Genomic DNA, 15,029 nt, shown 5'->3' with positions numbered 1-15,029 from the left:
GTAAATCTGTAACATACTCATCAGGAAATCTCTTTAAGAACAGTAATTCTCAAAAAGGATCGGAGAAGTGGCTATTTCTGAGTGGGAAAGCAACAGAATCTCAACAGAATGCTGTCAGAGTCCCCAAAACAGGACACACAGATGGGGGTACACAGTGCAGAGCTTTGCATATGGTAAGCCTCCCAGTTTAACAGTGCTGCATATACACAATGTATGTGATAAACATATTTAAACCAAGGGAGAGTGATGAGAACTATTTTTATTATTTAATATTGAGAATAAAAAGGAAAGGAAGGATGCAAAACATATTTTTAAAAAATAATGTATTGAATTTTGTGACTGAAAAGATATAGACAATAGAGAGGTACCCAAGAAAACTCCAAGTTTTCAAGTGTGAGTGTTGGGGGACATGATTTTCTACTGACATAAAAAGAAAGTCTAAAAGAAGTTTGCGGAAGAAAGACAAGACAATTGGAATCCTATTTCATGAGCACATGTATACAAAATACCTAGAAGACATGAGACTGAATCCCAGAAAAGAAAAAACTAAGTACAAGTCATTTCTGAAGAGACACTAGTTTAAGAGACATAGAAAAAAATACTAAAGACCAAATATCAGAGAGAATACAAGTAGAACAAGAAGAGCCTACTAGGCCTTAGGGTAAAATCATTTCAGAAATAAGAGCAACACATACAAAGGCTAAAAAGAGACACATCATAGCAATAATAAATACTATTTTTCATCCCTATGGCACTACGTCAATTATTAAGCACTATTCACAAATGCTACATCACTTTTCCTTCAGAATGGCCCAATAAGATTAATATTATTCTCATTTTATAGGTATATAAACTTAGGCTAAGTGACTTAATTCAAATTGGTAATTAGCTACAAATCCATGTCTCAAGCCCAGTTCTTCTGGCTACCAAGGCACACATTTTCCAAAAATAAAGAAAAGTCCACTAGCTAGCAACCCACTAAACATAAACAGACTAAACATAAACAGACACAACTGAGCCACTAAGATGATAGACCATTTAATAGCATCAACCTAACTAATAACCAAGAAAACTATAAGCAAAAGACATCAGATTATGAAGCTTAATATATCTACTAATCAAGTCACAGCTAAATGAATTCCACTTAAATATAAGTTTTAAGCAATCCTCAACCAAGTTTCACAGTCTTCCAACCTTTAACAAGGAAACTCACTTTCTCTAAAGGATTTAATTCAAATAATATTAAAAGAGGCCAACACCATCCTTCTCCCAAAAGCTAAGACACATGGTATTTCGGGTTTGGGGGAAATATAACAAAAGTAGTACGGTAATAAATGCTGACTGTGAAAAATTCTAAATATTAAAAGCTCTCATTCGCTGCACCCTCCCCACGTACTGCTCTCATAAGCAGCAAGCAGGGTTAAAAGGCTGGTAAGGCTGCCATCAAGCATTTCTATATGCAACTATGTATATACAAATAACACAGATATGTATATGCATGTATTTGAAACAGATACTTTAAATGTGTATTTTGGAGCAAAATTATCCTCTTCATAAGTGTTTAAAATTGATTTTTAAAAAGTCTTGCTGGACTTAGTAGAACAATGAAACCCTTATAAATGTCAACCAGTAATATTACTGGTACAAAATACATGATGTTTGTATTTTGTTACTTTCTGCTGCTCAAAAGTTTTGTACAACTATTTCTCCAACTTGGAAAATATGCTGAACATAGTCTAGCTCTTTATACTCTTTATAATCTCCATAACTTTTATCCAGTATTAAAGTATGCTATAATATGGAGATATTTTCCAGGGCAACAAGAGATATTCACAATGACACCAAAAGTTCCCAGTTGCAGCCTTTTTTTAAAAGCTACCTTTCCTTCGCATTCATTAGTTTTCTCTAAAAAAACTATTTTAGAAAAAATACATTTTTGAAAACTAAGAATATTAGAACTACTATTCTTTAACTTTCCAAATACTTCATGAGATTATTTTATAATTTTATATATTCAAACCAATTTTTAAAAATATTTTAAAACCAGCCAGTATTTTAAATATTTAAATTAAATCTGAGTGGTAGTCAGGGAAGGCATCATTATCCCTATCTTTAAAATGAAGAAACTAAAGCTAAGAAAAATTGGAAAACCTGTTCATTAGGGTCAACATTTAAGAGATCCTAGAGCTTATCTTGTCTAATTCCATTATTTAAAAGATAAAACTATCCTTTTTCTTGCCAACTGTAATCTATCACATCTTACTTTGACAGTAACCACATCAATTTTGTAGCCTTGTCATGCTTTAATATACCTGTACCAGTAGCCTTCAAAACAGTAATCTGAAAATCTAAAGGATGTAGTTATAAAGTAGGCACCATTATTACAATGTGAATATTAGAAATGTGCTTAGGATACAGGCTTATAAAGTAACTGTGTTCCTACAAAAAAGATCAAGGTACATGAGCTTTGTATTCAAAAGCTGTTTTTAGTGAGTTGCTAGAAAACTGCTGGCTAAGTAGATGTTACTGTACAATACCTCTCTGCCAAGGAATACACGTTGTCCTATGGCAACCTATTTTATGAACAAGAGTGGCAGTAATGTAGTTTCTTATCCTGGCCAGTATCAGGATGAAATGATAATAATCCACTACAAATCACCAAATCTCACTCCTCCTCCACCTCCAGCACACAAAAACTACCAAAATTTCATTCCAAAAAATCCATATGGAGAAAATGAAAATGAGACTCAACTGAGACACATAGCAGAAGTTTCTTCTAATTTGACCGCTAAATACATGCCTCTGATAAGCTGTGATTCTACACATTTTATCAGAAACTTGATTCTTGATCCATAAAATGAGTCTGTTCAATGATATACTATCACAAGTCTTTCAAGTCTAAAATCTGTAACTTCTGGGAAGCAAGTTTAAGCATGGAAATAAACAAGGAAACCCAGCCTCAGAACCACAAACAAGTTATGTCTATAGCTACAATGCATAACATGACTATAATGGTATTTAGCTACCCTATTCTAAAATAAAAGGGAACAGAAATGATTCTCCATGAGAAAACAAAATATATACATACACACACACACATATAAAAATGACTTTGTTAAATTTTCCCTGGGATCCGAACAATTAATCCTCATTTAATTTCAGTTCTTTCCTATGTCTTTTGTAAACATCAAAATGAAAAGATGTGAAATTTACCTCCTCTTAATTTTAGAAACACTAGTTAACTGTGAAATGATCAAATAAGAACAAAAGGAAGAATAATTAGTTTATAAATCCTCTTCATGACAAATCCTCACAAACCATATTAGCTGGAATTTCTCAAATAAACATGGGTTCTATTTCTAATAACATAGCCTTTAAATTCACAATTCCATGTTCACAATAAAACGGTTACTGTAGACAGATTTAAGGTAAAGCATTATGTGACTATGAGGAGCTAATAAAATGCTGAATGATATGAGCAGGCTTAATGTTAAAAAATTCTACTAAAATCTCATTAAACAAAATTTAAATATTTACTTTTACTCATAGATCATTCAATTTACTACTTAAATTTTAATTACACACAAGAACATCTGGTTGCATAAGCAGAATTTAAAGCAAGCATATTCGTGGGGTTACTTTTAAATGTCCTTGTATTCACAAACACAATGATAGGGAAAAGGGGCCAAAGATTTCTGGGGGGGAAAACTGAGGAAGACACAAAAGTCTACAAGATTTTACCCTAAGCTTCCCTCTCTTCTTCCTCTACATTCCCTCCCTAGACAACTGTGCCCTCTCCTAAATCTTCATCTCCCGCCTATTTTCCCAGGTGCCTGACCTCTATATCCAGCTGGGTAGCCCCACCTTAATGTCCCGCAGATACCACATCTTCAAGAGGCACAAAACTACTACTGTACTCAACAAAGAGTGTCTCTGGGTGGTTGAGATATGGGCAAGTTTAACTCCCCTTCCATACTTAAGATCTTTCTTTTATTCTAGGGGAAAAAATTATCCCCCATCCAACCCAACCCACCAAATTCTTTCTCCTCAAGTTTTTTTTGCTGCTCCTGACCTGCCCATCTCAGTAACTGGTGCTACACCACTTTATCTACCCGGTCACCTAGCCAAGCCCCGGCGCCACCCTCTTCTTCCTCACGTCCAGCTATTACTACTGCATTTCTCTTGCATTCCTCCCTCCTCCCCATTACTATTCCTGCTGACCCCTCATCTCTACACTAACCTTCCTTCTCCCCCCAACCTCACCCCTCCACTGCTCTATACTGCTCTACAAAGATACTAATCACCTTTCTAAAACACAAATTTAAAACTTGTGCTTTTATTTAAAACCATACAGAATCTCTACTCAGTTCTGATTAGAAATGAGGTCTTACACATAGTGCACAAAGACCCTCCCATCAGAAAGTCCTTGCCTAATTCTGTCACTCCTCCCAACCCTGTCCCCTCCCCAAAGCTGGCATCTGCTTGAAAGTGACCTTCCTCCTTTGCCTTACACACGTCTCCTCCTTCACACGATGCACACAGAGTATACACCCAGCAGGTACAACGGCTACACCACTACTCTCTGTATGACAACACTCATCACACTACCTCCTAACTCTGTGGTAATCCACGGCCAACCCCACCCCTACTAGAGTACTCGCTGTCTGCGGAGAAGCAGGCAGGTATCTAATTAGTACTGTCAGCCACTCCACAGGATACAGTGCACGACAGGTGGCAAATACGCATAGACAAACTCAACCAGCAAATACTTCCTAGCATTCTTCCCAATCACTAATTGCTACTGCATTAAAAAACTTTTTGGCCCTGCCAATGTTGCTCAGGGATTAGTGTCAGCCTGTGCACCAAAGGGTCCTGGGTTCGATTCCCAGTCAAGGGCACGTACCTGGGTTGCAGGTTCGATCCCCAGCGCATTGAGGGAACATTCGGGAGGCAACCAATCAATGCAGCCTTTTTGTTTTGTTTCTAATGTTAAAATAAGCCTTATAAGGCCTACAAAGAATATAACTTCCTTCTCCATTTTAATTCTGATTTATAAGTAGAGTGCTATAAACTCGAGTTCTCAGGTTTCAAAGTTTGCAGCAGGGGCCAGCCAAGTATGACCCACGCCCTATTTCTGGAGGCCCTCAAGCCAAAAATGGTTTTCGTGTTTTAAAAAAATTGTGAAAAACTGACAAAAATATGCAAAAAAGACCTTAAATGGCCCACAAAACCTAAAATATTTACTATCCGGTCCTCTACAGAAAAGGCCTACTGACTCTTATGAATGAAGGGCCCACAAGAGAACGAGAGCTTTTCAATACATACTTTCTTCCATCTATGAACTGAACCTGTGCTATTAGAAACAGATCTAAGATTTTTTTTCTCCATCTAAACCTCTGAATTTTTGCATTGTTATTTGATTTAAAGAATGTTAAGGGGAAAAATTTTGTGACCAGAGTGTAAGTGGTTATCATGCTGAAGCTAATAAAAAGGATTAAAGTTAGTGTATCATTGCTGCAACTTTCCTGTAAATCTGAAGTTGTAAAAATAAAGTTTAAAAACTGAGAAGCAATGAAGTTAACTTGTATTTGGACACTGCCAGTAAAAAGGAACTGAGGCCCTGCCGGGCGTGGCTCAGCAGCTGAGCGTAGACCTAGATCCAGGCAATGGCACGGCTGAGTCCCAGCGAGGGAGCCTGCCCGGGCTGTGGGCTCGATCCCTAGTTGGGGGCGTGCCGGAGGCAGCCAACCAATGACTCTCTCATCATGATGTTTCTCTCTCTCTCCCTCTCCCTTCCTCTCTCTGAAATATATATTTTTTTTAAAGAAAGGAATTGTGGAAAACCAAGTGATGGTTCTCAGTTACACAGAAGGGTAAGAAAAACATCTCAACCAGAGTTTGAGACGTGGGCCCCTCTAGTCTGAGCTCAAATACTCACAAAGCTGCATTTCCTGGGTAAAACCACAATGGTGGGCCTCAGTTTCATTTGTAAAAAGGGGAACAAATTATCCTACTTTTCTCACAAGGTTGCCCTAAAGACTCACTGAAGTATAATGATGGTTGGGGAAAAGAGGAGCAGACTATAAAGCTCTATATGTTACAGTGGCTCACTTTTAACAATGTTTGATAAATAAAAAGTACTTCAAAAATACGTAAGCCAGGTTATTTTTTATCACAGCGAGCAGCTGTTACAGAAACTAGACACTTGCTATATCAGATGTTTTGGTTTGCAAAAATTTTAACTTATTCAACATTCTTTTTACCCATATAATTTCAAATATTTCAATAAATTCAAATACCTGTATCTGTTCTTTTTTGCCCTAAAACCTTACAGTGCCAAAACATTTCTAAATTAAAGAAAGCTATTAACTACAATTTGGTCAACCTTTTTTAAAAATTAAGACATAAGTGACATATAACATTGTATTTGTTTCAGGTGTACTGTACTGGTCAACCTTTTAGATACAGTGGTACCTCGGTTTTCAAACGTCTCCGTTGATGAACATTTCAGTTTACAAAGGCCATAAACTCAGAAGCAAATGCTTCAGTTTTCGAACACGCCTTGGAAGTCGAACATGCCACACTGCTTCCGCTGGAGCACAAGATCCTGAGGCCCAGCTGTTGGCTGTTGATCCCTTGGTTTTCAAACATTTCAGAGCTCGAACCATCTTCCGGAATGGAGTACATTCGAAAACCAAGGTACCACTGTACTGTGACCCAGTACAAAAAGATTTTCATAACAGTTCCCAGGTTCTGCACAGTACAATACATCATCCAAACTGTTCCATCCTTCACTTACGAGCTACTCAAATGAGCCCTGAAGAATCAAGTCAAATTCAGAAAGTGTTTATGAGAGAGAACAGGGAAGGGGGAGAGGGGAGAGGGGAGAGGGGAGAGGGGAGAGGGGAGAGGGGGGAGGGGGGAAGGTGCACATGCCAAACTCTTTCATGTGTACTTAAATCAAGGGAAAGTTTGTTTTAAAAATCAAAATATCAATTTATTCTTCTAAATTCATGAAGGTTTGGTCACCACTTAAGAAAGCATTTTTTTAATCATTTGCATGTGGAGACTAATTAATATCTCACTGATAAAAGAAAACATCCTTATTGGCTATGTTTTATAAGAGTTATTCCAAAATACCAAATCTATTTTTAAATACGTTAGACCATTGTTGAAAACATAGTATCATATTGTTTAAATAAGTCTGCTTTCTCGATCTCTATTTTGAATAGATGAGCAATGTGGACTCTGTAGGGAAAATGTTGAGAACAGATCAGGCAGACCTGAGCCTGAAGAGAGATGTCCCAGACAAAGCAATCCCTAGCAAAGAACCAACCAGTCAGTAATGCCTACCCAGCCTCACAAGCTCTGCAGCAAGGTCACTGCACACAAAGGATTATAAGAACATAAGCTCCAATAGGGTAAGCTTTTCATTTGTTTTATCACTATCCCAGCAGACAGGAAAATGTGTGGTACACGGTAAGCATCCATTAAACATTGGTTAAATCAATGAACAAATGAACAAAAAAAATTAAATCCCAGGTCTTTCAAGTCAACCTATATTAAGTTGCAGGATTATTTAAAAACAAACTTGGCATACATTAACTGAGTAGCTGTACTGTCTTTTAAAAACATGAATAATCAGTATTACCCATTCTGACTAAATAATGTCAAAGTTTGTAAGATATCTCTTGACCTACAGCAGATACTGTAACACATTTACATACCCTTCCCTGAGTTTAAAATACGGTGTTATCAGAAACTCTCATAAAGAAGAATTAGGACAAAATAAATGCATAAAATCAAAATTAGAGCAAATGTATCATGTTTGCAATCACACTTGAGATAGCATTAACTTAGGTAAGAAACACAGGCTACAAGAAACATTGACCAGCATTTACTTCTCACAACAGCACCTCTACCAAAATCTGCTCTTCTATAATTAAAAAATCAAAAATTTGTGGTTTGTTTCTCCATTCCTACAGCATATCTGTAAATGATTTGTCATCTTATAGTTTGAAGAACTTCCTCAAAATATAAGATGTATTTTATTTCCAACCACCAAATTGCAATTTACTCATATTAAATAGGTAATACTGTATTTCTTTTACAAAACATGCAGTAAAATTATGTGGAGCAGAATGCAAGTAAATGCAACCAGAGTATATATGATTTATGCTCACTATTAAGCAAATAACTTCTATTTCACTTAACCTATTTTTTGTGTGAAGAAATTCAACTTATTCCCTGCACGTTCTCTTTAAGTCACTAATATATTCTAAGTGATGAGCTTTATTCTGCTTCCCAAGTACTGCCCATATAATCAAGACACCATTTCAATACCAATTTAAACCTAATATTTTCCAAAGGGCCTGCCTTACGTGGGTTATAATCATCTTACTATGCTTCTTGTGTCCATGCTGCTGGAAAAGCAGTCTGTACAAGCAGGAGTAGAGGCACAATCCTGAGAGAGAGGAGTAGAGAAAGATGTTGAGAAAACAAAACCAGAATAAATGAGTTCATTTAAGAGCTTAGGAGCTCAGCCAGTGTTCAAGGTCAAGGTTGATTACATTCTCTCACACCATTATGAGTTAGAAGTTGTCCAATATCAGCAAAACTGGCCCTAGAAAGAAATATCTGAAATTCCATGTACAAGTAGTAATATAATGACTCATTCTAAGCCAAGTCCCCTCATGACTCTCCCCCTTAGTAAGAAATTATAAACACATCAGTTTTTATTTAAAATTTTCCATCTAATCTCCTATACTCCTACAGTGCCATAAAATGACCTTCAAAATAATGTTTATATATACTAAGTCCTTCAAAATATTAATTTTATAGTCTAAGAATCTTCCAACAGGAAATCTAAATATAATCTCAAATTGGTCATTTATTTTACAGAGGAGAAAACAAAATGTCCAGAAGTGTTAACTACGCTTGGTCCAGGGTCACTCATCTACCTAGTATGTCATCCATCCATTCATTCAAGAAATCTGTATTTAGTGTATACTGTGTATTAAGGCACTGTGCTATGTACCAAGGATATGAAGCAATAATATATGGTCACTGTCCTCATGGAACTTACAGTCTGATGGGAAAGACAAATACTAATTACTTAAAACTGTAGTAATCACTCGAAGGGAAAGTACAATGTGCTTTAAGGCTGTTTAACAGGGGAGCTAAATCAGTGATTCTCAACCATGATCAATTTTGCCCTCCAAGTGACATCTGGTAATGCCTGGAGACATCTCTGATTGTCACAATATTGGGTAGAAGCCAGGGCTGCTGCTTAACAACCCTACAATGCACAGGACAGCTCCTGGCAACAAGTATCCAGCCCAAAACATCAACAGTGCTGAGGTAGAGCAACCCTGATTTAAACCATTAATGAAGGCTTCCTTCCTTTATAACACTTAGTATGCTACATCTTTAAGGAATTTTCACAGGGTGGAAGAAACAAGAAAGATGGCCTGATTGATACAATTATCCAAAACTCCCACTGGAAAGTTAAAATAGGAAAGAAAAAGGAGAAACATTCCCTAGTAGATGAAGATGAAAGATTTATAGCTGCTTCACATAAATTCCCTTTCCTGAACCATAAACAAAGGGAAAATACACAAATTTTAAAATTTCACGTTTTATTCCTTATTCTACCTTTCCCACTGTTTTCTATCAACCCATGTCTGCGCCTAAACATTGGCGGAAAGAGTGTAAAAAGTCCTATAGTTAAGCAAATGAACATTCTTGATACAAAATTGGAAATAGAGTAAAACGGAGATGGGTCTTCACTTTTGATGTGAAAGGCATGGCACAGACGGTGTTATGACGACCCTGGAAAGTCTGCATCCTGGAACAGTTTAAACAGTAAGTTATCTGACTAACAAAAGGATCCTAAGGACAAAAACACAAAGCACTGAGGTATCCTGAATATGATGGACGGTACTAGAATCCTCTCAGAATTGATGAACCAAGGCAAATCCAAAAACTGAATTGCTCTAACTTTCCTGACACATCCATGCCTACATATCTGGTCCCGGATCTCCCCATGCAGCCTACTGAGAGCAGCAAGAGAATGTCGTGGGGGGAAACCACCACAGTAATACAACTAGCTACACAAAGAACCTAAAAGTAAATTGATCACTGACTGGTATTTGATTATGCTAAAGATTTATTAATTTTTGGAAGTATAATAATGGAATTGGGGCTGTGTTCTTAAAGTCCTTAAATATTAAAAATATCCAATACATAAAAGCAAAATCCACCACCACCACTCACTTTCTTATCTAAGCATAACCAATGCTTAACATAGTCTATGTTCCATGTATTAGAGGAGTTCCTATGTTACGGAAATGCGCCCTCTAAGTTATAACTTTCTAAACAAAGGGTCATGCATTGCTATTCTCTTTTCCCTCTTTTCAAAAGCAAACCCTGCCAAATGAACCTCCACACAAAGGCATCCTTAAGGACAGAGTATAGATATATTGCTCTCACAAAACTGCTGCAATCAAGTAATCAACTGTGGTACTAAAGCAGTCCACGGATGTAAGAGGACCAATGAGACCCTTTCCGCTGAGGTGAGAAGACTAAACCATAATAAGCAAGGGCCACTATCTTAGAGCAGCAACAATCACAGTATCTTGTAATGACAACAATTCTAGAGTTAACTGCTCAAACACTGACTCAGGAAGTTTTACATTTTCTTTCATTTCCAAATTGACATTAGTGGTGATGGAATTAACTATCTCATCACAATGACACATAGAAATTAAAGTTTTCCCACAAAACTAGCACAGTGGGCACCTAAATATCAATTCCTAAGCCTAAATCTCATTTAACTCATGATAATTAAGAGGAATTTACCGCATGAAGGATCTTATGACAGGAATTTTGAAGACACGGGTGGGGAGGCTACAGAAGCCTTTGAGAAATTATTGGGGGGAGGGCATGACAATCCTGACTCATACATATTGTGCATAAGATCAGGGATTTTCAGACTGAAACATCAGCTGTTTGCAGATTAAAAACCTATATTCTTTTTTTAATTGACTTTGTTTTTGTTTTTGTTTTTTGAGAGAGAGAGGAGGGGAGAGGAAGAGAGATAGAGGGAGAGGGGGAGAGAAAGGGGGAGAAGGAGGGAGAGGGAGGGAGAGGGGGAGGGGGAAGGAGTGAGAAAAACATCGATCAGCTGCCTCCCATAACTGCCAGGACTGGGGATCAAACCGGAAACCTGGATATGTGCCCTGACCTGGAATCAAACACGTGATGACCCTTTGATGCACCGATGAGGCTCCAACCAACTGAGCCACACCAGCGAGGGCTATAAAATCTATATTCTTAACTAAAACTTCTGGCATGATCTTGTTTTCAAACCAATTGGGGAAGGGGGCAGCCTTGAAAAACCTGAGAGGTAGCAAGCCATAAAAGCTAAGCATTTTGTATTTTACACATTTTAAGTATCAAAATATCTCACTGGTAAGCAATAATTATGTTTAGGGCTAGTTTTTGGTGCCTGATAAAGCAAATGGAATTCCTTCACAATTCAGTGCTTCAAAGATACCTTTAAATGTAGCAGAGAAGGCGCTGAAGGGCTCAGCCCAAGGACAAATGCCTTTAAAAACCAAATTCACTAAGTAAACCTAAACCAACCTTTTCTCCTAATCCTATGACTTAGATTTTTTTATTTTTGCACTTTGCAACACGATTTAATGGAAAATACTTATTACTGAACTATTTCCGCTATATGCTTACTTGCAACAAAATTCTACATCAGCAAGCATCACATTCACAGAAACTATATTCAAAATCAGAAAAAAACAACTATCAAGATTATGTATTTTTTGTTTAAACCAAAAATAGGTTTTTTTAAGCATATTCTTCTTGTGAATCTTCAAATGTATTTTCCTTCCTCAGCCTGTTGGTGACTGTATTGCTACTACTTTTAAGCTAACCCCACTTTCAAACATGGTGAAATCTGAGCATATTAGGAAATAAGGGAGTTAAAAGATTTTTAAAAATTATCTGAAACCCACAGGGGGAGAGGGGTGAGTGCTACATACACTAAAATAGGAATACTACTTACTTGTTCCGGTAAAGATTAGAAGAGGTGAAAGCCATGTCAGTGTTAGGCCCCTGATACTTAATGTCAATATTAAAATGACAAAACTGTAACATTTGTACTCCACTGTGTTCTACTGTGACCAACCACAGCGTGCTTGTTTCTATCTACTAAATAAGGGGTCCCGTTTTTCAGAGTATACCTGTTAAGAACCCCCTAGACAAACAAGAGAGACACCCATCAAAAAGGAGTGGAGTTGGTTAAATCAAATAATTGCAGTGGGATAATGGATTTTTTTTAAATAAAAAAGCTTAACATTGTATTAGTGCTGTAGCACTCTATGTAGCAAATCAAAAAGACTATATAGAGCTGGGGGCGGGGAGGTTTTCTGCACAGATGTGAAACTATTAACAAATTAGAACATAGTATCATTAGATATTTACTATTCTAGGTTTTAAGCACTATAGAGTGCTGTGGGGGTGGAACCAAATTTTATAATTTGCCCCAAATTATCAGCTATAAATCCATAAATAAAATGAAAAAGATTCTCAAGTCTATTGCTCTAGTTATTTATCAAGGAATGATTTTTTTAAAAAGAAAAAAAAATCCTTTACAAAAAAAAAAAAAAAAATGCTTGTTTTCATTTACTCTTTCACTGCTATCTACTCACATGGAGAGTCCAATTCACAAGAGTTATTTAACTTTTAGCCTCCTTGCTAAGCTTCCCAAATGCCAACGGGGGGGGGGGTGTGAAAAAAAAAACATGAATAAAAGGAAAGAAACAAAATTGTAAATTAGCTTTTTAAAGCATTGTCCTCTTGGTATTGTCGTGGCGGGTCTAGTATTTTAGGAGGTAAATAAGACTTTGTAATCATACTATTGAAGAGATTATTATTAGCACTTTCACATCAAAAGTTCATAAAATTCATGCAAATTTAGTTAACATCACATTAAAATGTTATTTTGTAAGGCATACAGGTTAAGGATAATTCTGGTTGTGTAGGCACTCACTTGTTACGTTTACTGAATGTTTGCATTAACGTCTATTTGAGTCGGAGTTTTATCCCTTTTTAAAATACACGATATCAAAAGCTGGCTCGCAAATCAACTAAACAGTGAAAACTGGGCGCCTGCTTTGTAAAAATCTAGTGTTAGCCCTGACATGTGAATGAGCCGATGGGAAATCCTCTCGGGCACCTTCCCTGTCTCCACGCACACACCTCTTCCTACCATTCGTCTTTATGTCGAGATGACGGGGGGGGGGGGGGGGGGGCGGTGGCGGGCGGGGGTAAGAACAGAAGAAATCACAGAATTACCTCGCCTCCCGACCAACCACCTCTTAGCCTAAGTTCCTAGCTGGCAGGTGACCCAGCCAACAATATCTCGACTGCACACGCGACGTGCGCTGTGATCAGAGACCAGCAGCCCTGCAAGCGCTCTCCCTGCAATGCCCCCACTCGGAGGCCGCCTCATTACGGGCCCCGGGGAGGTCTGGACAGTGATGTCCAGTGTCCAGTTCAAAACCCTACGGGCCCAGGAGAGGGGTGGGAGGGCCAGGCCTCAGAGGAACTGACCCCGAGAGACGAGCCCGGAGGCTCGGGGGAGGGCCCGCCGGGGGCCTCGCCTCCACACCCGCAGCCACTCACGGGGCGCCGGAGACGCCGGCACCTCCCTCCGCCCGGGGACGGCCCTCCCCCAGCCCTCCCCCCGGGCCCGGGGGAGGGGCGCCGGGGTGGAGAAATACCCCTCCCCCCACGGGGCCCCAGCTAGGCCGCCGCTCGCCCCTTCCCGAAAAGCCTCGCAGGCCCGGGCCCACCCCGGCCTCGCCCCGGGCGGGGGAGCGCGCGGGCAAGAAGCGGAGGCTAGACTGCAATACCAACCTCGCTATTGAAGGTTTTCACGGCCTCCATGTTGTCGGCGCGGAGGCCCGGAGCCCGGCGGCGGAAGAGGCGGCGGCCACTGCACTGGGTGGGGAGAGCGAGACGGAGGCGGCGGCGCCGCCGCGAGCAGGGGCGCCGGCGGGAGAGCGGGCCGCCGCGACCCCGGCGCCGCAGGAGAAGGGCAAGCGCTGGCGGGGGCGGGCTCCCTCAGGGGCAGCGCGGCGCGGGCATGGCCGCTGGGGCGGGCGGAGCGCCGTTCTGGGGACACAGGCGCTGCCTGGGCGGGTCGCGGCGGGCGGGCGGGGGAGGGGCTGGGCCGCGGCACCTTCTCTTCTCCGCCCCGCTCCGTCTCGGTCTTCCCCCCGGGAGCCCCGTCCCCTCCGCTCTCCACCCCCTTCCTCCTCTTCCTCCGACGGGCTCCTGTTTCACCTCCCCGCCGCTCGGGCCGCGGGAACCAGGCGCGCACGGCGAAGACGGAGGAGGAAGCGCTGGCAGCAGCGGCTGCGGCATCCAATATGGCGGAAACGAGTCCGGCAGCGTAGCTCCGAGAGCCGCGGCGCCCGCCAGCGCGCCCCCTGGCGACTGGGCCGCGCGGCTCCGGCGGCCGCGCGGAAACCATCGAGGAGTCCCGGCCAGAGCGTCGCCGCCCGGAGGCCCGGCAGCTCCGGCCCTGGGAGCGCCCGCGCTGGGCTCCCTCCGGCGCCCGGCGGACGCGGGCGCGAGCGCGGCCACCCCGAGCCGCGCCTCCGCCCGCCCTGGGGCCGTGCAAAAGGCGGTGCAAAAAGCATTGCTCGAAATATGCCAAACGTCCCCGCAAAGCTGCAAGTTTAGGAAACAACACTGTCACGTTTTTGTTGTTTCCACGTGGGTTGGCCCCTTCCCACGGGAGGCTGGGTTTAGCTGACTTCAGAACTTGGGCGGACGGTGGCCTCAAGGTTAGCCGACGAAGGCGAAGCTCCGAGCCGTTCGTTTGTTTGGTAACGAGGCGCCCCAGCGTTTTCATAGCGCGGGGAGGAAAGGTTGGGAACAAAAGCCTCGGATCGAGGGGGCGGTGCGGGGTGCGCACGGGGAAGCGCGCCCTCGGGCGCACGAGG

At 40.9% G+C, this 15,029-nt stretch overlaps 1 protein-coding gene across 1 annotated transcript in view; it reads right to left on the bottom strand.

Moving 5' to 3' along the window:
- The window catches only part of SCAF8 (SR-related CTD associated factor 8), a 103,514-nt gene extending 89,025 nt beyond the window's left edge, over nucleotides 1–14,489 (bottom strand). The window contains 4 exon segments of the mRNA XM_081139622.1: nucleotides 13,936–13,988; nucleotides 13,991–14,093; nucleotides 14,096–14,374; nucleotides 14,377–14,489. Of these exon segments, the coding sequence (XP_080995748.1) occupies nucleotides 13,936–13,988; nucleotides 13,991–14,093; nucleotides 14,096–14,374; nucleotides 14,377–14,445 (504 nt within the window). The 5' untranslated portion in view covers nucleotides 14,446–14,489.
- Nucleotides 14,490–15,029: the final 540 nt, after the last annotated feature.

The sequence above is a fragment of the Miniopterus schreibersii genome (assembly GCF_964146895.1).
Source record: "Miniopterus schreibersii genome assembly, chromosome: 6".
Classification (NCBI taxonomy): Eukaryota; Metazoa; Chordata; class Mammalia; order Chiroptera; family Miniopteridae; genus Miniopterus; species Miniopterus schreibersii.
The sequence above is the reverse complement of the archived record's forward strand: the minus strand, read 5'-3'. Positions and strand labels throughout refer to the sequence as shown.